Source organism: Nothoprocta perdicaria, unplaced genomic scaffold (assembly GCF_003342845.1).
Source record: "Nothoprocta perdicaria isolate Ctin4 unplaced genomic scaffold, notPer1 scaffold_116, whole genome shotgun sequence".
NCBI lineage: Eukaryota > Metazoa > Chordata > Aves > Tinamiformes > Tinamidae > Nothoprocta > Nothoprocta perdicaria.
In genome coordinates, this window is record NW_020454272.1 from 2,331,022 (window position 1) to 2,356,373 (window position 25,352).

General features: G+C 42.8%; 3 protein-coding genes across 3 annotated transcripts; all 3 read left to right on the forward strand.

Annotated features, from left to right (window-relative positions):
- The first annotated feature begins 921 nt into the window (after positions 1–921).
- Positions 922–6,818, forward strand: MGP (matrix Gla protein). The gene is made up of 5 exons (XM_026053544.1): positions 922–984; positions 3,610–3,749; positions 4,668–4,703; positions 5,600–5,675; positions 6,453–6,818. Exons 2-5 carry the CDS (start codon positions 3,689–3,691, stop codon positions 6,589–6,591), a joined length of 312 nt encoding a protein of 103 aa, XP_025909329.1. The 5' UTR covers positions 922–984; positions 3,610–3,688; the 3' UTR covers positions 6,592–6,818.
- A 3,584-nt stretch (positions 6,819–10,402) lies between these two features.
- BGLAP (bone gamma-carboxyglutamate protein) lies at positions 10,403–15,966 on the forward strand. The gene is made up of 4 exons (XM_026053541.1): positions 10,403–10,469; positions 12,287–12,322; positions 14,411–14,480; positions 15,834–15,966. Exons 1-4 carry the CDS (start codon positions 10,403–10,405, stop codon positions 15,961–15,963), a joined length of 303 nt encoding a protein of 100 aa, XP_025909326.1. The 3' UTR covers positions 15,964–15,966.
- Positions 15,967–19,399: 3,433 nt separating this feature from the next.
- On the forward strand, positions 19,400–22,818 carry ART4 (ADP-ribosyltransferase 4 (Dombrock blood group)). The gene is made up of 3 exons (XM_026053538.1): positions 19,400–19,469; positions 21,093–21,819; positions 22,620–22,818. Exons 1-3 carry the CDS (start codon positions 19,404–19,406, stop codon positions 22,703–22,705), a joined length of 879 nt encoding a protein of 292 aa, XP_025909323.1. The 5' UTR covers positions 19,400–19,403; the 3' UTR covers positions 22,706–22,818.
- The last annotated feature ends 2,534 nt before the right edge of the window (positions 22,819–25,352 follow it).

The following is a 25,352-nucleotide window of genomic DNA, read 5'->3' on the forward strand; positions in this document are numbered from 1 at the left end:
CATTGCCTCCGATTTGGCAGCTGCTAATATCCTCTATTGCAGTTTTTCTGAACTTAGAACCTTTTATTTATGTGCAGATCTGGCTTCTCCAGACATGCCACCATCCAAACTATTTAAACTTGCGTATATACCAAGCCTGGATCTCAGCTGAGTGTTGGGGAGCATTCACACAGACTCAACATCCCAGCATGGCATGTGGGCAATGTTGGCCTGGGTGGTGTGGATGCAGGCAGAATCAGGAACCTAATAACTGAGTCTAGCCAGCACATGCCCTTTGTTAATCAGCTGGGCAGTCCAGCACTGCTCTAGGTCTAACAGCCAACAGTGTGAGCAGTACACACTTCATGTGTATGAAGTGTAACACTTCATGTCGGGAGCATGGGAGTGTGTAAGCCAGCTCTTGGGCTTGTAGGAGTTGTCACTCTCAGAGATTTCACTGCTGCCTCTGAAAGCAGAGATCATTGTCCCCGTGAGTCTTCAGTCTGCTCAGAAGCATGAAGGAACACAGAGGAAAAACTCCTGACCTCTGTTATTCACTGTGAAAAAAGAGCAGGTGCCCTGGCCAGCTGCACAGCTCTGAGTCACAACGTGGCTGTGGGAGGATGGAGCTGAGAAGACGTCCAGCTCCAGTGGGAGAGACCGAGTTAATTCTTGGAGCCTCTGCCCACTCACCAYGTCCTGGCCTGGATACAGAAAGCCTGGATGTGACTGACCCCTCCATCCTCTGGAGTCTGCTCTTGTGCTCTCTCCTCTCTCTTGGCTCAGTTTCTTGAGGTTTTTGGCTTCCTGGCTTTGGGCATAAGGTGTTTTGACAGAGAAGGTGGTAGCCTGGGGGTGGATCGAGAGTGGGAGACAGGAGAAGGGAGGAGTCACCAATCGATGTTAATAAATAAAAGGCCCCTCTTCTTCACTCCAGGGTACAGGACGCTGGGAGAACTGCCCCCTCAGACAAGAGCTGCTGGCTGACAGGGAAGCGTCTGCTCAGTGAGTACGCAGGGACCGCCCTGCTTTTCCTGGATAGCTGCTAGTTATTAATGCCTTGCTGGTGCTTTACAGCTGCAAAATGTTAAGTGTTGTTGCTGTAGTGTGTGTGTAACATTGTGAGGTCAGATGGCTGTTTTTCTAACTCCCCATTACTTGGGGGACTGAGGCATTTGAAGGCACTTCATCTTAGCTCTTTTTTCTAACTTTTTTTTCTAACTAGTTTTTCTAACACTATTAGAAAGCAGGAAGATTTAGCTTATTGTGGTGTGTTACTTCTGGGGCATCACATGGACTCTGCAGAGGTGAGATGGCTGGAGAGGCATGGAGTGTAGGGGGAATCAAAAGGAGGTAAGTCTTCATAAGGGAATGGAAAGTTGTTGATACAGGGCTGTGCAGCCTGCATGTTCATATGTCCTTTGAAAACACATTGCCTCTGCGGTGAAAAATGAAACATTTGGGTTAAAGTGGTGTTTGTGGCACTTCTGCTGTGGTGATGGCAGGGGATGCTCCTGGCATTCTAGGATTAGTGAGTCATCTGACAGGGGAGCAGGGTATTCCAGGGAGCAGAAGGCTCTGAACTGAGTGAAGATAGGCAAGTAGTAAAGGTTTGGCCAGAAGCCTGAGTTTCCCACTGTACAGCCTCACCTTTACTCCAAAATACTACCAATATCTTCCTCCCTGTGCCCCACAGCTTTCCCTCTGTGATCTACCCCTTCCTTTAGCCTCCCTTTCTTGGCAGTTTCTGTGAGCTTTAAGAGTGAACAAGATATTAAGGAAACCCATAAAATTCACATGCAGTGCAATAATCCCCAAACCTTGTACTCCAAGGAATCCAAGCAATCACAGAACACACGATTTCCTTAAAGAGACTGGGAAGGCAAGGCACGGGTCAGCAGAAGAGTCTCAATTTTCTTATGATTCTGTAACTACAGCAAACCTTTTTTCTGCTACAGCACAACTTTGTTTTTCTTCTCATTTTAGGCTGTGCACTCAATGGCCAGGATATGGATGGTATGGGGGGCACTGGTGGTGTGTGACTGAGCCACTCTCTACATGGGATGGGATAATGGGGAAGAAAGCASCATTTTATCATTAGCCTGAAGTTGAAGGACCTACTCATCTCCCAGTGAAGACAAGTTATAGGCAGATTGACTTTGGCATTGAAGAGGAAGGCTATAAAGCCCAGAGTAGCGTTGTCCTACTCCAGTTTCACTGTCTACTGGGGAAATGTTGGGCACTGGCAGGCTGGTCCTGTAGTTGTTCACTGTGTCATGAGCARTGCATCTCCCAGACCAGTCTCTGCAGGTGACAGCAGCTGCTTGCTCCAGAAGTAAATGACAAAACAGCACTGTGTTGGGGGGAATCACCTGGTGGAGTCTGCACCCACCCAGTYGGTGAGAAATCCTGCCACCTGCTTGTAGATGGGAACCTGCAGATCGGTGGGGGAGCAGCCCATGTGCACATGGGCAAAACATGTAGTCACCAAAGCCTGACTCAATGATGGCAATGACTAGTTTGACGTGCACTCATACGCAGGCAGTTTGTGTAGTCTCAGCCCCACTGTCACCATGTTGAGGTGTGAGCCCTTCCCTTCCTCACTTGCCTAATGATGTCCATACTCTAGCTAAGTCCCAGCAGGGAGGCCCATCCCTGCAGCACCTTCTTGCCTCTTTTATTCCTACTTATTATGCCACAGAGCTCGGAAAAGGGAACATCCCCCTTTTGCCTATCACTGCTGACCATGACTTTTGTCTCAGACAAACTTTTGGAATATTATCAGGTGAGGTAGCGCTCCCACAGGCTGCATGGCATGACAGACTCATCCTGACTGAGGAACCTTGCAAGTCCAGCAAGTCAGTAGATCTGAGAAACATGATTTACTCTGCTTCCAATAAGGTGTTGTCCCTTGTGCTGGAAAAGTAGTGTAGGGGCAGTACCACAATGAGGATCTGCAGGGACAGCAATCTGGGTGCTGCTGTGACCTGAAGGGAAACAAACAAACAAAGCAAGCAAAAACCTTTAGCAGAAGAAATCTTTACAGATTGCTTTTTGTCTGTACCRAACAGTAAAGAAGGAGATGGGAAGAGACAGCAGGTCTGGAGTCCTTCTCTGACTCTGGCAGGCTTGGAGTGCAGTGGGGTCCAACTGGAGGGAGAACTGAGTCAGAAAGAAACATTAGAGGGCTTATTCTCCATTGCTCCATGGGCAAAGCTGACAGAACAGTCTGGGCTYTGTGCATCCAGACACCAGATGGCAAGGGCAAAGAAGGCAGATGAAAGGAAAAATTAGAAAGGCAAACATGTACATTTAGGATAAGCACAGGGTCCTCCCTGTGGGCCCTTGCAACCACTTGAATTCCTTCCACTTATGGAGGCCAGCTTTTCTGAATGTGTAGTGTTAGTGACATGCTTGTCTTTGAGTTATGGTCCTCAGCCTTGAACTGAGGGAGGAAAGGGGCAGGCCTCCTCCTTCCCAAAACCTGATTCAGTCTGCTAATAGAGGATGTTTTGTAATAAACCCATAAAGAGTGCGTAGCAGCCAGCCATCACCTTCCCCTCCTCTTTCATGGGTTCCCCCCTCCCTGGCTCTGTTTTCATTATAAACATTCCAGTGCTAATTTTGCAGGCAGTCCAGGATCTCCATCTGCCTCAGTGGGAAGAAAACGAGAGACACAGCGTGAGAGGTTCCTCCCTGCACTCACACCATGCGCTCTCTTATTGTCCTTACGCTCCTGGCTTTCCTGATGATGGTTGCTACTTGCTATGGTAGGTGACCTCTCATATTGTGTGAGGCAATAACTGCAAAGTTGCAGACACCTTTGGACCTGTTCAGATATGGTTTTTTTGGCTTTTGTTTTTTTCTTTTCCCTTTTTTTATCTCTTTTGCCTGTTTTCTTGCCCCTTTTCCAGACCTTCCTAGTTCTGCTGCAAAGCTCAGTCAGCTCCAGTCATCACAGCTGGCAGCCTGAGATGCTTCAACCCCTTACTTGCTGTTTCAAGTCATTCTCCATCCTACACCACTTTCTGCCCCTCTAGAGCATATAAGAAGAAGTGGAGGACACTAAATCATTTTTGCTCAATTCTTATAATGCATGACTAATGAGGCTGGAGAACAGAACTGATCATTGGTACAATATAAAAGGGGGAATTGTGGACGGGTGAATAGGAGCCGTTCTGAGTTTGACTCTCCCAAAGACTATTTTCTAATTGAGAGAGTCTACTGCACCCTAAATGGTGGCTTCTACCATGTAAATGGAGAGAATTCCWTCCCTTCTTTTGTAATATTTGTCCCCCTTTTTTTTTGTCATGCATCGTTCTGTACAGATGGAACTGGACTGCTGTTTCATGCAATAGTCAAAGACACTAAGCATATATCCAGGCTTTGAAGATAAACAGGTATCATACCCGTGGTAGTGATGGGAACATAAGGCTGAAGCACTTCCAGTACACTGGAAAACTAAGTATGAACCCTGAAGACTAATAAAAGATATTAGTAGCTCAGTTTTACACTCCTGAATACCCTCAGTATGTAATCCTGATCATTGCTTTCTCTTCCTTTTAAATATGTGCCTTAACACTTGTTTTCTGTTTGTTGTGTTGTTCTGTGGATCCTTGGTGTGTGAAAAAATAGTGTATCCTATGAATACATTGTCTAACTGTATGTTTTACTCTTTCTTTACCCAGAGTCCCATGAGAGCATGGAATCCCATGAGTATCTCAGTAAGAGACTATTTTCTTATTTTCTATAATTCAAAGTATGCTACAGGTATCTCCTAGCTTGTTTCCTTATACTTTACCACGGGGATCAAATAGAGAGAACCACTCAGAATCAAGGAAATGTATTATTTTTGGTGATAGGGTTTGAAGATGAATAAGAAAAGAGCACAAAAAAATACTTTGCACATTTGGGCGCAAGTGTGTACCACAGTGTTTTGCAAAGCAGGATACTGAGAATGGGAAAACAAACAATGATGAACGCAGATCCCAGCTGCATGCTCCTRAAACAGGGAGAGTTTCACTTTGGAATGAGCAGTGACCTACAGAAGTGAGAGAATAGATTAATCAAAGTTAAAAAGAAATCAGTCATCTTGGAAAAGGATTTCACAAAGCAGCTAGTTGGAAGCCAAAGACTTCCACAGACCCCTAACATTGTAACAGGACCATATTTTCTCTCAAAAAAGATAAAGATAAAGGTGACCTTCAGGTGCCTCAGTCCAAAGTTGTCACACAGTTTTTTGTTCACTGACTGCCTAATGTCGGAGGAAGGTAAACCCGTTCAGGCCCTTCCTCTTTATACTTGAAATTTCACACTGATGTGAATTCTTCTCAGTGTGTCCGGATCTCCCTTGATCTAGCTATCTTGGCACCTATCTTTTTGGCTAAACTCCACCAGAACAAGAGTGGTATGTACACTTCCATATAGACTGCCCAAGCCAGGGAGAAAGTCTGTGCATCAACCACCAAGAGAGGACAGGAGGGAGTATTAAAGTGTCCTAAGTTTCACTTTGCATAGGAAGGCGGACAAGGAGACTGTCACAAAGGTGGGAGATGATTTTTGTGAAAATCTGTCCTAGCCCAAGTATCAATGTGATCTGAGCAATCCCTTGCCTTTTCAGATCCCTTCCTCAACAGGAGGAGGGCCAATGACTTCATACAACCTGACACGAGACTAGAAGGCATGTCTCAGGAGAGGTACGTATTGTCTCAGGGTACTCAGGATGAGAGGCGTGAGGGATCTGTCCTAGCCAAGCACAGGCTAGGACCAGTGGAGAAAGCCACAGCAACTTCCTTGAAGCCTCTGCTTAAGTCACCTGAAGATAGCACCAACATAATGACAGGGAATCAGTGTGGGATTGCCAGAAAGTAAGATCAGTTAGAGCATGGTTCCAACTTTCAGATAACATGCAGAATTTGCACAACTTTTTTTTTTTTTTTTCTCCTAAATCACAGGCCTCTCTGTAGGCCTTATTGCACTATCAATAAAAGATAGATACAGAGACGTTCCTATCTTATGCAGGGCTTGTGAAAATTAAACCTTAGGTACAGAAATTATCTCCTAGAGTGGTGTTGCACATCCCCTCTCAGCACTTCCAGATGTCCCCTCTGTAAGACATTTCAGCTCTTTGGTACACTTGTTGCTTTGGGAAGAGCTGACCAGAACAATTTAGAGAGCCAGAGAGGCACAGCCAACATTCCATACTAGCAATTACAAGCTGAAGACACTGAGGGCAGCTAGCAATGGCTTCCAAGTCACAGGCCACAATGCTGAGCCCTGATATAAAAGGTTACCCAAGGAAACCAATGCTCCTGGTTTAGTCACATCACTCCCTGGAGTATGGGGAATACAACAGCTGGTACACCCTAACCTTGGTAGTTTGACACATGAGACTGCAGAAGGATCTTGGTGGGGAACTGTGCAGCGTGTATTGAAGCTAACAGCACTTATCCCTCTTGTCCTTTTGTTTGCAGGATCAGGGAACGTATGAAGGCCCCCCAGGAACGTCAGAGAGAGATGTGTGAAGACTATTACCCCTGTGAACTCTACGCTTACCGCCATGGCTATGCTGCTGCTTACAGGCACTATTTTGGGAGGAGGAGGACTAAGTAAAAGAAGCTCAGTCTTCACCCTGGGGCCTGGAGCCTAAGGGATCCTCCCAGAAAAAGCAATGGCTCTGAGATATATTCAGTTGCTTGTTTCCCTGTATGTTAACCTGCATGCAGCTTCACTCTCATGTAGCCACAGATTCCTGCCTTCTGTGTTAATTAGCGCTGAGCTGACATAGCAGAGATCAGAGAGAGTTCAGGATGTGGGTGTCTTGCTACACAATAAATTGCTGGTTTGATACTATCTTCTCATGAGTCACTCTATTTTTTGGGGAGGGAATTTTCCATGAAGAAACTGAGTTTCTCTAGTGCAGAACCTGGTATGAATTAGGGAAAAAAAATAGGGAATAAAAAAAAAAGTGAGCACCTAGGATTCACATGAGTTTGAAAAGATCTATGAAGTTTATGCTCCAGGGCCCCAAACTGACTTATTTTAGATGTCCCTGCCAAATTTCCTTTCAAAAACCTAAAACATCTTGAAATGGTAGTGTTCATAAAACAGTGTGAGGTACACTTTTTTTAAATGATATCTGTAGCATCTTTCCTCAGTAAKTTAGTGACAGAAAAAGCCTCTCAGCTGCATCTTACCCATCCAGCTACCTTTTGTTCCTGACATTGGGTGATTCTGTGTAAAGCAACTCCTGGTTTGGATTTTATTCCTGCTTCTTTCTGGAATTCCCTTTTACAGCCTACAGTTTGTATTGTTATTATTATTATTAAGCTAAAATTAAGATTGTAGGTGTATATTCCTCTTGGATCAGCCTTGCCTTTGCTGAAGTTGGAAAGTCAGCTTGAGGCCAATGTCTTCCTTTTATACTTTAGCTGTTTCCTCTTGTATTGTACCARCCTCATGAGGGACAAGATCTGTGATCTGAAGCCTCAACAAGGAAAGGGATAAAACAAGAGCTCTGAGAAGAAAATGGAAATAAGCTCCTATGCTGGTAGGAGGTAGCATGGCTGTGGCAGCCCTGCAGGAGGAATGGCCACTGGTACTAATGAAGGGCTGAAAGGAGGTAATGGGATTCCAAGTGATAAATAAAGAAACCCACACTGTTTGACAAAATGGATGCTCAAGTTAATTCACTCAGAGCAAGTTTGTTTCAATGTCCGTACCTCAGCCAAAATCACTCTATAGCCTGACCCGGCTCACAGGTTGCCAAGCACCTTTCCCTTGAGGTAAGAGTGTGGCCACGGTTGGGTTGCCACTACCATCAACGCCTCAGGTAAGAGTGTGGCCACGGTTGGATTGCCACTACCATCAGCACCTTGCAGAGTGTCCCAAGGCAATGGGCACTGGTGCTGAAATGTGGGAGAATTAAATACTGTTCCCAGCTGATCAGTGACCACAGCTGCTTGGTTACACTTTGGCATGAGGTATGTAGAAGACATGAAATCTATATCAGCTCACCACAGCTTGTTTCAATATTCCTATATCCAGGTTCCTCAGGGACCTGCAAAGTACAGAAGTGTGAAAGATTCATGGCACACTATCAAAGACTCTGAGATAAAATAACAATTTTTTGACTATTCTGTGAAATTAAGCCTGGAGTTGAACCTACTTTATACATTGGAAACACACATCTTCAGAAACACACATCTTCAGAAATATGCTTCAAGAATTTACTATTTTTAGAGATGAGTTTTTTGAAAAGAAATGTGTGTATTTGTTGAAAACTCTTCTAATAAGAAACACCAGCTCCACATTTTCTAAAATTTATCCAAAAGAAAAAGTGAGTGAAAAGTGAGGTTAGGGGGAAAAAAAAAAGGGCGCACTATGGATTAGGTTTATTTTCAGCTCAATTTTTATGTCTTTATGCATGTTCCCAAGCAGATGAACTGTGGGATTACCAGTCAGAGCAAAAATTTCGTATTCTGAAATGCAGAGAGATCTGCCGTGTCTGGATCTGACTTGACACTGTAATACTACCGAAACCGAAGCTGTAGGGTTCATGCTGTCTGGGTTTGTATCCAGGAATATATGGAAAATAGGGAAAAATTGCAGAAATTTCTGTGAGATCTCATTAATTTAGACTACATGTTGATCAGAAAACTTGGAAAAGCCTGTGAAGAGAAGCAAGACTGCTTAGATCACTGGAATTACATGTTTACATTCTTCTAAGTTTTCTTGTGGGAAGTGGGATTTTCCTGAAATTCCTATTATTTTTATTTATTTTTAATCATTTTTCTTTAAGATGCTTTTGTTGGAGGTTGCTAGCATATGCATTCAATCTTTTGTGAATTCAGAAAAAAAAATATTTATTTTAATCCTGAAATTTCTCTAAATTAAAAGGCTCTGTTTCTAAGGATTGGCAGAATACTGCCAGWACTGCCAACACTGCCAACTGGCTCTAAGTGTCCCTGGAAACATTTTAAGCTCTAATTCTGCAATGCTTGGATGCCTCCCTGTTGGCTGTTCCAGATTTCACTCTTCCTCCCTTTGGAAACTGGGAAAGTTGGGCTGTGTGCAGGGCTGGTGAGAGGAGCTTGACCTGGAGGCAGACATGAACCATGAGGTGTTGGGGGTGTAGCTACAATGCGATGTGGTTTTGGTCCAGCACATTTGTGGAGCATGAGTTTATTGCCAGGTAGGGTGTTGAAGAGGGCTTGTGGAGAGGAATAAGAAAGAGTAAGCTACTGCTTGTGAGTAGGAACACTGCCCATCAGATAATTCTGAATAAAAGCAATAAAAAGTACATTTCACCACCAAGCTAAAATGACTGTCACCTCAGCTCAGGTCATACCCAACAGCTCAGTTTTCCCTTTAGGTAGGGCTACAGTACTTAAGAACTCACTGAAAATCCTCTGAACAGAGGACAAAAACACAGCTGGAGATTTTCTGAATGACACGGTCATGGCTTGTTGCTGGCACCAGGAGCAGTGTGGGCTTTGGCTGCTCTGTGACAAACCTGGTGGGGTGGTGGGGACACTTCATCCATGTGGAATTGTGCCAGCTCTGTTACTGCTCTCAAGCACACTGACAGCAGCTGTGAGGCACATGGATCTTGGGCCAGGTGAAAGCTATAGCCACCCAAACTTGAAGAATAAAAATTCTATATAGTCCCAGGATATATTTGCTTTTGAGACATGAGAAGCCAAGCTAATTACCTCAAAAATAGAAAACTTTTCAGGAATTTAAAAGAAAAAACACCCATTCTTCCCCACTTTCCCTTATCAAAATGTCAAAAAAAAAAATCAACAAAACAAAACAAGAAACTACCAAAGCTCACAAGAATGTGAAAAACTCAGCATTCCAAAGCAGTTTGTTGAAACTGTCTGAAGTGGAAATCCACTGTGTGTTTCTCATACACAAATCATTTAAAGGCCTTGTTTTTTCCTTCAAAGAGATGGGTGAGGTGGGGTGGGGATAGAGTGTCATCACCATCAGGTTCGGTCTCATTTGCTCTTCTGTAGAAAAAAAGTTTCAGCACGCCAAAGAAACTGCTCCACCTCAGGCTGTATTAATGTCTCCCATGGCCTTTTTGAAAGAAGCCTAGTGACTTTCATGTTTATAATAAAGCTATTTTTTTTTTTTCATCCCAGTTGTTTTGCTTCAACAGTCCTGTTCAGAAATTCAGATAAAATCTGGAAATGCCAAGAGCCTTGAGATGGATGTCAAAATGGCTGCCAGGGGCAGATATCTCCTGGCCCAAAGGACAGCCTTTGTTTTGGAGCCCAGCTGCAGGAACACAAGCCAGAGTCCTGGTCTCTCCAGATGATCACAGCATATAAACTGCTGCCTGTGAGCAAGCTCCAGAGAAACCCGTTAGCCTCTGGGAGAGCTCTGAGGCTGGAGGCGAGCAGCTGAGCCAAAGACGATGAGGAGTCTGCTGGCACCATTGATCTTAGCTCTGGCCCTGGCAGTTCTTTGCTGTTGTGAAGAAGGTAAGGGGATGTCTGTCCTAGGACGCTCTGTGTGAGAGTCACCAAGTCCTGTGGCTTATAGGGAGTGTCCCTCTGGTCCATAGAGACCTACAGCTTGGGGATGGGCAGTGTGCAGCGGGTTGTTGCGCAGCTTGAGATTGTTAATGTTGTGCAGCTTGAGATGTTGAGCTTTTGCAGGACTGGTTGGTTACATTACACAGACATAAATGAGATGGGGCCAAAAACACTAAACAAATTACACCATTGAACTGCGGTGGAGTTTTCTGATGTTTTGACATGTTTAAACATTACACTTTTTTTGGCATTTAGGTGAACTGGCAAAGGAATGCCGGATGCTCAGTTTTGAGTATGACGCTTGAGCTGCAGGGCAGAGATGTGTTGACCCCTGGGAGAGGTGTTTTTTACCTGCTAGCACTGGAATGCTGTAGGATCTCAGAGATAGGCACTGAGTCACGTCTTCTCCTGTTGAAAAGTATAGGACATAGAGAATTTCTGGAGAGGTAAAAAGTCCTTATTGGACAGGTAAAAAAAACATTGAGGGTTGTCACATTGAAATAATAGCACATCTTACAGGAAGGTGATTTAACCATAATAATTTTATGATCAAGAAATAGAAATGTAATGGCACCTTTATAATTAATGTAGAGGGTGGGAGAAAGATCAGGAAAAGGGAGGCAGAACAGTAAATTGTCTTGTGTTTGCCTATATTGGATTTGTTCTTTCCAGAGTTAAATTTATCCTGGCATCAGATATGTCATGATTCAATGCTGGCAAATATATTTTGTTTGACCTGTGTTTTCCTTCTGTCAGAGCGTCTCTTGCTCACCCTCTCAGTCTTGAGTACTCGGCTTTTTTTAGCTATTGTTATGTTCTGGATTGCTTAATAGTCTTGAATAGTCTTGTAGACATTTTTAATCTTCTATTTATTTATTTTGAAACCCAAGGAATGTATAGGTTGTTTAAAAATAGAACTAGAATTAAGTACAACTTTTCTCACACACAGTTTTTATTTAAGCATAATTTTGTTTTGGTCCCTGAAATCCTGTTTTCCCCTGTAAATACATTCTGAAGACTTGTGTGGAATTGACACTGTTCAATAAAAAGCCATAGGTGAAATAGCAGAGAGTGGGAAAAGCAAGACAAAGAGGAGACCTACCATTTCTCTTGAAGGATACTTTCCTATGATGTTTGCAGTGACTTTTAAGAGTTGAGGTTATGACTGAACACAGAAATAAAGTATGCAAATTCCTCTTGGGTGGCTAATAAACTATATACTTCAACCTTGAGCCACAAAGCTGTGAAGGTAGTGGTGTTCCTAACTCTAGGCCCTATAAATTTCCCCATAAATTTCCTCATAAATATTTCCCCATAAATAGCTTGTGATTTTTCCCTAAAGAGAAGGGAACTTTTTTTTTTTTTTCCCCAAAGATAGAGGAGATGATTAAGCATCACCAGTTTCTGTCCAAATTTTGTATTTTGCCTACTTTGTCCCCTAGCTTGAATTAGCAAGGGTGAGGAGGAGGAAGGAGATTAATTTTCTTCATCCAGCCACCACAGTGCTTGTATTGTCATGTGTCAATTGTCAGGATTAAATTAATCCTGCACAGAGGAAGCTGAAACTAAACAAATCCAGACAGAATGGATGAACTTGGCTGTGGTGAACTGAACCCCTAGATTCTAGTGTTAATAAAAATCATGTTTTCTGGGAAAGGCAGGGAGCTAGACCCACCCAGGAGGCAGAATAATCCAGTCATGGAATGCAGCAGGAGAACAAAGCTCACAAGTAACTTCTCTCCATCTCTCTCTCTGTCTTCCAGATTCCAAAGCACCCTCAGGACCTCCCAGTGCTGACAGTGAGTATATGGTTGTCCCTTAGCTGAATCCTACAGTATCTATCTCCCTTTTACCCATAATTAGGCTCAAGAGATGAACAGGAGACATGCTGATTTCCTCTCTCTGCTTACCCTTTTCTCTATCAATGCTGAAGTCCCTCAGATATTGTTGGCTGCATTGCCTGTAGCAGAGGGGCTGACTTTCACAAGCTGACTAGGAGACAAAGGGGTGGTCAGGCTCCCTGCACGGGCAGTGCAGCATCACTCCAAGTGTGCAAGTACTGTAGCCAGTACTTCCATATCCCTACATAGCCACAACCATCAAGCAGGAAAAGACACAGCCCTGTGGATTGTTAGAAGCTGGGCACATCTCCCCTCGATGAAACAAGGGATATGAATGTTGCCCATCTCTTGTCTTCTCTGAGTAAGCCTCAGGAGCCTATGCAATGTGGTTACATCCCCAAGGCAAGAATTTTTAGCCACATAAGGATAGCAGTGCTGCAGATTGCGATAGGATGTATGTGTGTTTCAGGGGAGCCCCATGGTAAGAGGAAACTTGACGTTGTCTCACAGAGAAGTATTATGCTCCCAAGGGAAATTAGTGCAAGCAGAAGTGTTTGGTGCCACACTGGAACAGGCTGTAACATCACTGCTAAATGCCGCATCCTAAAAAGCCTGAAAGCAAGCATATTCCATGGCTACTCCCTAGAGTTGCAGCACTCCTCTGTCAGGCCGTTCAGGACATGAGGGCTTGCATGGCTTGGGGTGTCCACAACAAGTTGATCCTGGCAGAAGTCTGCATGGAAAATCCCTCCTGTTGCCCCCATGGCATTTTGCTTGCTAACTCCTTAAGGGTAACATTGCAACTAGGTACTATGGATGCCAGTATTTCTCTAATGAGCCAATTCAAACATGGATAGAGATGCAGAAAACAAGCCAAAAAAAAAAAAAAAAAAAAAAAAAAAAAACACCACAACCAAACAAAAACAAGTAGGTCTTTATGCGAAAAGGACAGGTCATTAACTGGCACTTTCTGTTCAGGCAGTACTTTGACCCTGATCAAAAATCTGCTTGCTAGTGAGGTGTCTCCCCACATCGGGTACTTGCCATCTGCCAAGCAGAAACATGGTCAGACACCCCAGAGTGATGAAGGAAAGACACAAAACCCACCTTCTCCCTCAATGATGTCTGATACATATGATGTCTGATACATATGATGTCTGATACTACAATGATGTCTGATACTTCTGCTGATGTGGGTCTGTCTCATGGAGAGAGGTTGTGTTGTGCTAAATTCTGACTAGTGGGGGGTGAAGTCACTCTTCATGCTATTCTGTGCGGAGATCTCTGCAGCGCTCCTGTGTGTTGTGTGCAAGCACAAATCTAAGGGGGGAATAAGCAACTTCTGGTCACATAATGTATTAGTGGAGCCCGGGTGAGAATGCTGCCATGGCCAAAGACCATTCACATTCATACACTCTTCAAAGTCTAAATACCAGGATTTTTGCACCACAAAATATATGCATGGGCATATTTTCTCCTAGGTGATACTCTCTTCATTTTATACTCTTCAGCTTTCATGGAATGCTGCACATGCAGATCTTGTTATTTATTCCAATATGCAGTCATTTGTTTATGGCTCATTGGAGGCATTCAGAAGGCCTGGTCCTTAGTATCTCACATCACTATCAGTCTGAGAATACAGAAGAGAAACCAAGACCCTGAAGTTAGCCATAGTTAACCTGAAGTTAGCCACGCCAGAGAGAGAGAATGCCATTTCCTTTAGATTTGCATAAGGCTTCATTTTCTCCTTATTTATCTTTTATGCTGTCATAATTCTGCTTATCTGCTATTGACTCAGGGCCTGATAAGCAACAAGGGAATGTAGTTTATGATAGAAAGTTGCTCCATGTAACTGCTCAGGCCGGGGTGACGAGGGAGCCCAACTGTTGGACTTCAAGTAGGTAGAGTGGTAGGGAGAGGTGCACAGATAATTAGGATGGATCACAACAGCTTGCAAAGAGAGCAAACAGTCATCTTCAGAAACCAGACTGGTCCAATTTGTATAGACCAGTGCCATCACTAACTTACTGTGTTCTCTCTTGGTAGGCATCAAGATTAAAAGGGAAGTTGCCAATGCCTTTATGAGAAGGCAGAAGAGATCCAGCATGTATGAATGGTAAACTCATGGGTCAGGCTGAGGCTGAAGGCAGGAGCCTGGTTTCATTGAAAAAAAAATAAATAAAAAGGGCTTAGGATATATTTCTTAATAGATAAATGGTTTTTTTTTCTCCATAAATATCCTTGGATGAGCTCATAGCTGCAGTTTGTTATTCCTCCCAGGCAGGAAGACAGTACAAAGTGTCTGAGCAAGCTATTGGGATGGCAAGATACAAGTAAGAAGCTGCTCTAAGCAGAATGAACATCAAAGCCAAACTCCAGGAGACCGAGTATCACAGAATCTTGCTCATGATCTATAGCTTCCTACAAAGGATGCAGAACTTTATTGCATGAATGAGGCCAGGTCAGAATGGCTGTTCTTTCTGAAGCTGCAGAACCTACTAGGGATAGGTCCATTTGTGCAGAAATCCTATATATAAAGATTTGGAGAATTTTCAAACATGCTTATTCAATCCATCTTTCTGGAGGGACTTTCAATGATATGAAACTGACAGGCCCCATCTGTAAGGAAGAAGATCAGAGAATTGTAGTAGAGGAACTAAGTGTATATGTTGAAACTTAGAATGATAAAAGCAAGATGACATTCAGTAGTACTGAATGTATGCCTCATTAAGGGGGGGGCTTACAGAAGTATCTTCTGCAATAAGCTTTAATTAGGAAGGAATAATGTAGAGAAAGACCTTGGTGCATTATTTGATAGTGAGGTAAGGTTAGTCCAGCAATGCAGATGGAACAAATGAAATTAGAGGGTGAGACAAGGCATTTTCACTACAGAATAAAAGTAGCAATGCATGAGATACTGGAGGGACTTCTCCTATAGTAATGTGTACAGACTTCAAGAAAGATCAGCTCAGCCTGGAACAGAAGTTGGGAATGGCATCCAGAGTGAGCAACTGAGACTGAAAGAGTTGAGTTTGTCTAGTCAAGCAAAATAAATGCTATGATGGGACAGAAGTGCAGATGATGGAAAGAAAATATTTTAACTAAAGAAGAAGAGTGGTTAAAAGGAAAATGAGCAGAAACTGGGAACAAATTAAGATAAATAGGAAAAAAGAAAAATGGTCTTAGGCAGTTGGGAAGTGGGGTTGGAAACAGTCGATAGATTAAGAGGGAAAACAAAAACAGAAGTTCTACTAAAATGCAAAGGCAATAGTTTTAAGTTTTCTCAACTTTCCCCAGCATTGGTCAAGGAGATCTATTTCCATATCAGAGGTGTTGAAGTCACTATGAGAGGTCCTCTGTTGTGGACATGCTGGGGAATCACATTTCTGGTGGTAGCCAAGGGTGTGAAACCTGTCCAGCTGCATCAGCTGAATTTGTGAAACAACATTTCTTTCTTTCTCTGCTGCAGGTATTTCGAATATTATAAAAGCCCAATGGAGCAGATGCGTGAACGTTGTGAAAATTATCTTCCTTGTGGCGTTCTCTCTGAACAAATAGGCTTTCCCATGGCCTACAACCGTTACTTTGGGAGATACTAAGGATGGGACAGTCTATTTCTTGGTCTGGCTCCAAGCCTCTCTAAAATCCCCCAGATGAAAGACATTTGTGGGTGAGAAGGAAAAGATACAGATTGGGGCCTTCTTCAAGTCTGTCCCTTAGCCTTAGGAACACCAAAGCAAAAATGAGCTATCCCACTTGCCTAGCTTTCTTTAGCTCTCATCCCTTCATAAACAATGTTTCTCTTCAGTAATTATGTGGTATTTTGAGCTTCATTAGAGATGACTGAGAAGATTCTGTCTTATCTCCTTTCTTTTGATACCCATGGTGCTTTATGTGAGAAAAAAAAAAGGTGGTTCCTCTCAGGAAGCCCAATGTATGCCTTAGAAAAACAGCAAGACTTTTTGTTGTCTTCCAAAAATGCAGAGGAACAGTGGAAGGAAAATGCCACAATGTGCTACATTAAGTGACTGTAAAAAGTGATTTGAAAATCTCTTCATTTTGCTAGAATTTATTTTTGTGAAACCGACATGTTTAAGCATGCACACACACAAAAACCCACCCAACCAAAAATCCTGTCCCTCTGTGAAGCTTTAAAATTTATGTCTGAAAGGAAAAGTGTCACAACAGCTCCAAGAAAACAAAGCAAAGCAAACAAAGAAACAAACAAAACACACACACACACTTTATGAAATGAGCAAAAAAGAATCAGTTCAAGGATGGGTTGAAGTTGGGTCAATATTTTATCTATCTCTGGTCAATCTCTCTATATTAAAATATCCTTTTCTCAGTGCTATACTTCATGCTGTCTGTCTGTATTAATATTACGCAGTAGCAACTTTCCTTTACCATCCTGTATCATGCTCTAGGAGGTAGGTGGAGGGCACCATCTCAAAGGGTAGGGATTGCTGAGCCTCAAGAGACTGAGAGTGAATCTGTCTGTCTGCGTTAGCTGCTACAGACATTGTCAGCTGTTGATTGTAATAAATACTGCTTATGTAAAGCAGGTCAGTGTGCTGCTTCTCTCTGTTCCTCTATAGAACTTTTATCTGTGGTTAAAGAGAAGTCTTGAAGATAAAGGCTCTTGTGAGCCCTGAAGAGCAGGATTCAGCTGCATGAAGCTTGATTGTCCCTTCCTTTGTCCCTGAGTGAGTCAGAAGCGACAACACTGGAACTCAGTGCATGATCTTAGTAAACAGCGAGGGAGGGGTGGGACAGGGTTCCCTTGACTCGCTGAATTCAGCGTTTCCCTGAAAGATCATTCCCTAGCATAAGGACATGGGATAAGTCCACACGGATGGCTGCAGGCACGAGCATGAGCAGCCCGCATTTGACAAGTTGCTATGACTTAGTGTGGGTATACTGACACTACAGCAAGGAGCAAACAGGTAGTAAGTACCTGTTTGTCTTGGTCAAATAACCAAGACTAGTTCTTCCATTGGCATAAACAGATGGAGTTTCACTGACCACAGCAAATGCCTTCTAGTAAAAAAATGAGCAAAGTGCTCATTTAAAACAGTGAAAATGCTGGTGGGAAAAGTACTAGAGATTAGTGAGACTGCATTTTTCTTTTGTTTGTTTGTTTGTTTTGGTATGATTTGGTTTAGTAAAATATAAACTCTAACTTCCTGCCCATATTTACATTCTTGTGCTAGTTTTAAATTTTTCTCTCCCTTCTGGTAAATAGATTTTTGCAGAGAAGGTGCGTGCTCAGACCTTGATCATGTAGTCTGCTCCGTGCCATCAGAATGGTGCTTCATATTTGCTAATGTCACTGAAGTCATTACAGCCTTTGGGGATATGAGTCCATAAATTAGACTGCAAATTTAATTCTCTGATGGGAAAGGTCAGATTTCACCTGGTGAATGTAGATCACTACGATACTCTGCTGCCATCTTATGGCCATTGAGTTTATCTCCGTGAGAAAATAAATCACCTTGAATCTTGTTTGTAAATGCAAATCCAGTGGCCTTTCATCCTTATTCACTCCATACTAAAACATACACTAAGATGCTACAAGGGAAAAAGAGGAAAAGACGTATTTTTTAACTGAATAATATGTACATAGACTGATAAGAAATCTGTGACTACATGAGCTGCTCACCCTGACTGTTCACATGCCCACTAGAGCCATCACAGCTTAGGTCTCTTTTACATTTACATGAACGGGGAAGGTGCCTCTGAGTAAGCTCATAACCCCTTCTCTGGACTGTTTTACCTGTTGAAAAACTACTTTCTGAAATGTAGCCTCATATTATGGGGTGATTCCAGAAAAAAGTAGATAGGCTACATTTATCACTTTACATCCTTCATGTTACCATCTCATATATTACCAGTAGCTGAAGATATTGTCCCTCATTCAGCACCTGCTGGTGCAGTGCATACAATGTGTTGACAGTGACCCAATGAGACCTTTATCTCCTGCCTCACCATATTTCAGTGATATTCAGCAAATGACTTCTGTCCACAGAATCCAACCAATGGCACATATGTTTATTTTTCCTAAAAAATCAAGCCATGACCACAGGGATCCCTACTCTGCTAGCCAAAGCACCATTCTTGATTCTCCTCTGAAAATCTCTCTGACCAATCTAACCCTGGACTGCAATGAAAAGTGGATTTGCCTCCACTGTGAAGTCAGAATTTGGCCTAGACACCCCCCCTTAGCTCTTTTCTTGACAGAAGAGTCAGAGGCCATGGGTCTTAACAGGTAGCTCACTGCCCTTTAACTGGGTGACTGCAAAGCAGATAGTAGAAAGAGATGAATCCCACTAAAGAATCTGTATTTATTCACTCATATTGAATGTACCCATGGGAAAAATTCTCAGAGGTGCCAGTTTGCAGTGGCATAAAAATAGGATTGACAGCAAATTATTAAAAAACAGGGTGACCTAAGGGGGAGAGGGACAGTTATGTTATCTCTGTTTCCAGATGGGATCCCAACCCACCACATATTTCTCTGTTGGCTTTATCAGACCTCCACACTTCTTTAAAGGGGCTTTTTAAGTTCTTGACCAGGAACTGCTCTCCGCCTCATCTAGTCATGTAACTCCTCAGGAGAGAACTGGTTTGGAGAAGAGACTTTTCCAAGACATAGGTATCTTACTTTTTTCTATTTATTGGATTCAGATAGGCAAAAGGCTAAAATTAAAAAACAAACAAACAAACCAAAAAAAATACAAGAAGAAATAATTTGGAATTAAAAGAATTATTAAGGTGAAGGACGTATATACCAGCTGGAACTGGGGTGAAGAAATAACTCATGAGATTTCAGTGGACCCAAACTCTTCTACCAATACCTTGTCTATCTTCTTTATGACTTCTGGTTTGCTGTAAGAATCAGGTGAATGATCTTTGCTGGAAAACTCCTCACTCAAGCCTGAGAGCATATTCCAAGCTGCAGAATTTTCCAGTTCAAGAACAAAGAGACAGACACATGTAGCCTTTATTTTTTCTGAGCACAGTTATTCCAGTGTCTTGGATGGACTCAAGAATGTCAGCACATCTGCTGGTCAACCTCCTGTTGCTGATCATCTTGCAAAGGCTGGTGAGAGGGGGAAACATTGTGCTTTTATCTAAAATGGCAAAATTTCCTCAGTTACTGATCCAAAGCACACTTAAATAAGACCTATGTTTTTCTCTTTAAAACATGATCTTTATGGAGCTTTGGGTTAGGCTTAAAGGGCGAAGTGTTCTGCTTTAATTTCTCTATTCTATCTTACCTACCCTGATTTCTTTTAATTGCATTGTTATAAATTTCTCTTGTTTGGAGACAGATGGTTTCCCAGGGCATGTTTTTGAATAGATCTGGAAGTGTTCCTCTCCTTTCCCAGACTGCCTCAGTTGGGGCTCTGACAACAGCAATCTATTGTTGGATGAGACAGTGACCATAGTGTTCTATTCCTTGCAACTGCTATAAAGCTTTTTCTCAGAGTAATTAAGGTGTCATGGAGAATAAACTGAATCTGTGAATAGTTTATGGACCAGATTACCAACTTCAGAGTCCCAAAAAGGTACTGATTTGGCTTATATGACCAATGTGAACATATGGGATGAAGTCAAGATCTACTCATAGTATCCAGCTATCAACTGAATACAATATCTGACTATAATCTCCTAAAAGATCGAAAAACAAAGAGAACAATCTAATGAGGCCATCACATTTCTTAGGTCTTATGAGAGAAGATTTTTATGAAATATAAATGCTAGAAATATGACTAACTGTGTCATTTTGCAGGCAGAATGTATTAGTTAAATATTATTTTCCTGTTATACCATCTAGTTGTGTAAATCCTCACTCATGTTCTTAATATTTAATGACATAACAAAGCTACCTGGCCTTTCTTAGACAAACCAGATGAATAAAAGTGCTTCTATACCATCTTAAAGCATTGCAGTCTTGCACCACAATATATCCAAGAGGTATAACAAGGCAGAAGGAAGAAATTCACCCCTGAGATATGTTCAGGCTGCACTGCCCCCTAGCATATTGATTTGCTTACTCTTTCCTTCTTCAAAGCTTACTAATTATCAGTAGAGATCAGAAACAAATGCACCATTGATCTGTCCTACAGCTCTTATCCTTTTGCTCATTTACTCCAGGAAAGAAGGGATATACTGGAAGTGTAATGGAACTTGATTACTAAGGGAATAGCAGAGTCTGGTCACATCAAAGCCAAGATGAAACCTCTAGATTTCCAACAGTATATTTGGGCATTTAGTTTAATAACGTGCAATGATCCTCACAAGCTTTATGCTCTCTACATCTGATGCCATGGAGTACAGTTGTGATACTATTAACAGATCTAAGTCTGACTAGCCCTATCTTACCATTTGTATGTGTCCAGAATGTGGAAGAACTCTGCACTTTTACTACACCATGACAGCTGTTATATCTACACTGCTGCAAACTCTGCTAAAGCTTTTAATGCAACTGATTCTCATAAAATGAGGACTGTATTATTCTAACTGGTACTTCTTTGCCATGAGGTATGTAAAACAGCCTGAGGTTGCTCAAGAAGGATTTGTCAGAGATGCTACCTGCTGTGTTTGCTCTGTCAATAATGAAAAAGAGCAGGATGAGTATAGGGAAGAACCTGGATTACATTCACAGAGATTCATAAAAAGATCACACTTCTGATGTTAATGGTGTTTTGCTTTCATATTGCAGGCTATGTCCCAACACTTGATGAATATGGCTCTGCATTCCTTTGATGACCAGTATGTGGGGTGCAGAGAGCAGATGATGGAACAGCTGGAGCAAGGAGACTACTTCCGAAAGGAAATAGTCACTAACAAGAAGTATTTGAGTCTTTGGAAGCAGGCTCAAGAAGCTTTGCTAAAGAGCCCGGTAGGTTTGCTGAGAGAGATGCATGAAAGCCATGCTGTCGTCCTCATGGCTTACACCATGAACTCCTCCCTGCACTCCCAGCTGAACTGGGCCACATCTGTTGCTGGAAGCTCTCCAGAACACTACAGACAAAACTTCAGTTTCAAATATTTTCACTTCTACCTAACAACTGCCATCCAGATAATGAAGCAATGGCAAAATAGCAAGGAGAGCTCGGGGAAAAATAAGTGCTACCGAGTACATAGGGGTGTGAAAGACTTATATATTAAGGCCAACGTAGGCAGCAGAGTGAGATTTGGCCGTTTCACCTCTACCTCCCGCCTCTGGAAAGAAGCACAGAAGTTTGGCAATGAAACTTTATTCACAGTTATAACTTGTCTGGGAGCAGCTATGAAAGGCTTTTCTCACTACACATCTGAAAAGGAAGTCCTAATCCCCCCTTATGAGGTTTTCCTTGTCAAAAACTTCTCTCAGACACAGCAAGGTAACTGGCTGCATCTGCACTCTGTGGGCAACTACAGCAAGTACCACTGCCAGCTCCTGCAAGGTATCGTGTATTGGCTTTTGCGCAAGGGGGAATGCTGGGCCACCTGGTACCAAGTACCCTGAGCAGCCCTCACTACCTGAAGTCCAGATCAATAATCGGTCAGTGTGTTTGCCTACACACTAGGTGCCTGGAGGGCTCTAGGATCTATGTGCACCAATTTTCACCTGCTTGTTGGGGAACCTAGAAACTCCTGACACACAAGAGGTCTCAGGGTCTTTGTAGGCTCCACTCTTCCCATCTACGGTTGCAAGGGTGCCATAGATCCCACGCCTTGGGGTCCCTAGCAACCCTATTGTGAGAACAGATGAGATTTGCAGGCAGACTGAATTCAGACAATGTGGTAGTTTACTAGACTGACACATCTCAGGCCTCAGCTGTGCTTTGGTCCACTGATACACTGGCAAGCTCAGGTAGAGGCTAGATAGAACTATTGCTGCTTTAGCCTTGTTCTGTCTCTCATGGCAGAAGGAAGTCTCAAGAAATACCCTTTAGCAAAGCATACACTGTGAGTCTTCTCATGACAGAAATAAACCTTTTTGCTGGAAGACCTCACTGAATCTTTTCTACAGCCCTGTCCTTCCTCTAGTCCACCACTAATACAGGAATCTTATTTTTGTCTCTTTGGACAATAACAACCTTTGAGCATAAAACAGTCATTCAGGAATGAGAGCTTTTGCCTGGACCTAAGCCAAAATAGTAGGCAGACTTGTGGAAATGGATATTCTGGGTGAGAATTATGTTAGCAAGTACAGGGAGTATTACACAGTCAAAAGAGGTCTGCTTTCTTGATTCTCTTTCAGCTTCAAGAAGCAAGAACAGTGGATTTACTGCCCCTACCATTCTTCCTGGTGTCATTGGAGCTATCTTGTGCTTGGCCAGGCAGTGACTGACGCTCTGACTACATCCATACATAGACACTTGAACAGCAAGCAAGAAAGGTCCACAGCGTATCAGCCATCAAAGCTACCGCTGTGACAGATGGTCCAACACTTCCTTTGACTTCAGCTGCAACTCTGTAGTTGAGACCAGTTCATCAAAGCAGGCATTCCTGAGTCCATTGAGGGAGGAAGGCAACTGGTGGCTGTCTTCACTCTAGGTAGTTTGTCCCTAAGGCACTCAGGAAAGACACACATGGACTCTTTGTAGATCTCTTAGTAGCTTTGCGCAAGACATACTATGGCTGTGTGATGGCAAAAGGTGCTACAGTGGTTGACTCTGGATGGTAAGCGTGCACTGCTGCCTATCTCCTTTGCATGCAGGCTCCCAGGAGACAGCAATGTCTGTGGCTGTAACCCAGCAGCCTTCCCACCAACACGACCTCATGCTCAACATCATCTCAAGCCTCTGCATCTGGCACACGGCAGACAGAAGGGTAAAGCTGCTCTGAGAGATATATCTAGTAGTAGAGGATGAAGAGATGTCGTCCTCTGGCTTGTCTTCAAGGATGTCAGACTTGTCTTCAACTTTCATGTCTGGCTGTAGCATTCCTTTCACAAAACTCAGGCAGATGCTGTGCTCACAGCAGTCCCCTGGAGGCTGATGAATACATGCTGACCATCTCACACTCAAATGGAGAAGACTCTGTGGAGCCCACTGCTGTCACAGTGATTGTTGGAGGTGACTGAATCTGTTCTTCTCCTTCACTCGTCTGCACTGTCTAATGCTGGTAGTCAAATTAACACCACACACATGGAAATCTGAATTTCTGATTTAGCTGCATATTGCTCTCTCTCTCTTACATATTTATGCAATGAAGATGATTAAGAGACTGCAGCATCTATTGTATGAGGAAAGACTAAGTGAACTGGGCCAGTTTAGCCTGGAGAAGAGAAGACTGAGAGGAGATCTGATCAGTACGTATCTGAGGGTAGAAGGTAAGGAGGATGGGGCCAAACTCTTCTTGGTAGTGGCAAGTGACAGGACAAGGGGTAATGGATGCAAATAGAAATGCAGGAAGATCCACCTCCATGTGAGGAAGAACTTCTTTTGTGTGAGGGTGACAGAACCCTGGAACAAGCTGCCCAGGGAGGTTGTGGGTTCTCCTTTTCTGGAGATCTTCCAAACCCACCTGGATGCCGCCCTGTGCCACGTGCTGTAGGTGTCCCTACCTGAGCAAAGGAGTTGGACTAGATGATCTCTAGAGCTCCCTTCCAATCTCAACCATTCTGGGATTTGGTCATTCTGTGATTTAACATTCCTAGAGCCTTAGCAGCCAAGCCACAACTAGGAAGTTCTTCCCCCTCCAAATGACAACAGTGTGCAAATAAAGAACAATTTCTGCCAGCACTTCTATTTTCAAAATATCTGGAAATTCTTCACTTCTGGTCCCTCACCCACTCTGATCCTAGCCTTGCAGGTTATAGCCAGAGTGGTTATCTCATTGGTCCAAGGAGTCACGGTGATTTAATTTTTCAGGGAATCATCAAACCATAGAAATCATTGCATGTTTCTCACTGACATTACTCACTGACATGTTTCACAAACAGCCCTTGAGTGGTAACAACTTTCAGTCACAACTGAACTTGGCATGAAACTGGAACCCTGTATTCACCATCACATGCCCAAAGCAGTAAGCAACAGTTTAGTGATCCAAGTGAGATCTGAACATGAGAAGTGCCAAAATTTCTCATCAGTCAGTTAGTTAGGACAGCCAAATTTTCTGTGTAAACTATTTGAACTCTGTGCAGCTTCACGTAAGTTCAGTGTTGTCATTACCTTGGAAATCCTGTGGCTAATGATGTAGAAGTGCTGGCATCTGAGAAACATTATTATGAGAAATGCAGACACTTAGGAAATTTATGTGCTTTCAGTTTTTAGCAGCTTGATAGGGGCAGTTTGAGGCTAAGCCTTTCAGGTATCAGATTTAGGTGTCAGCAATAGCAGGTGCCATCACCTAATCATTAAAAATCTAACATTTTCTGTCAATATGAACTACTGTTCCTGAAATCCTCAAACATGTTTGTCCAGAAAGTCCAGAAAGTGCTCAAAGATAACAAATCAAAAAAAAAAAAAAAAAAAAAAAAAAGGACTGAAAATATTACTATTGCAGATAGCTTTTGTATGTATGTTTGAGTATGTCCAAACTCTTCTTTGTGTGAAAATAAAAGGAATCAAAATAGATTTCTGACATGTCAAGACATTTATGTTTCCTGTGACTTAGCTGTTATCAGTGGGATGAAGGCCTCAACCATTTTAACAAAGGCATGGAAAGCTTCACAAGGTGGTCTTAGCACTCGGACAGCCTCTTCAAAGTAGTCAGCTGCTGTTTTTAGGCTTTTCTTTACAGATTTGTGTCCTCGAAGAATAAGCTGTAAGAAAGTAACAAGTGAAGATGGGGGTGATTGGGAGCTAGAGTTGATCTTTTCAGGTGTATCTTTGGAAGAAGAGCTGCCTTTTGCAGTACTTGCTGCTTCTTTTTGTGGTAGTGCCTTAGCAATGTCAGCGTAGTCCATGAGAAGTTCTGATACTTGGAGGCATAAGGCAGGAGAATTCAGTAACTCATGAATAGCAGACTCTACTGCATCACAGAATCT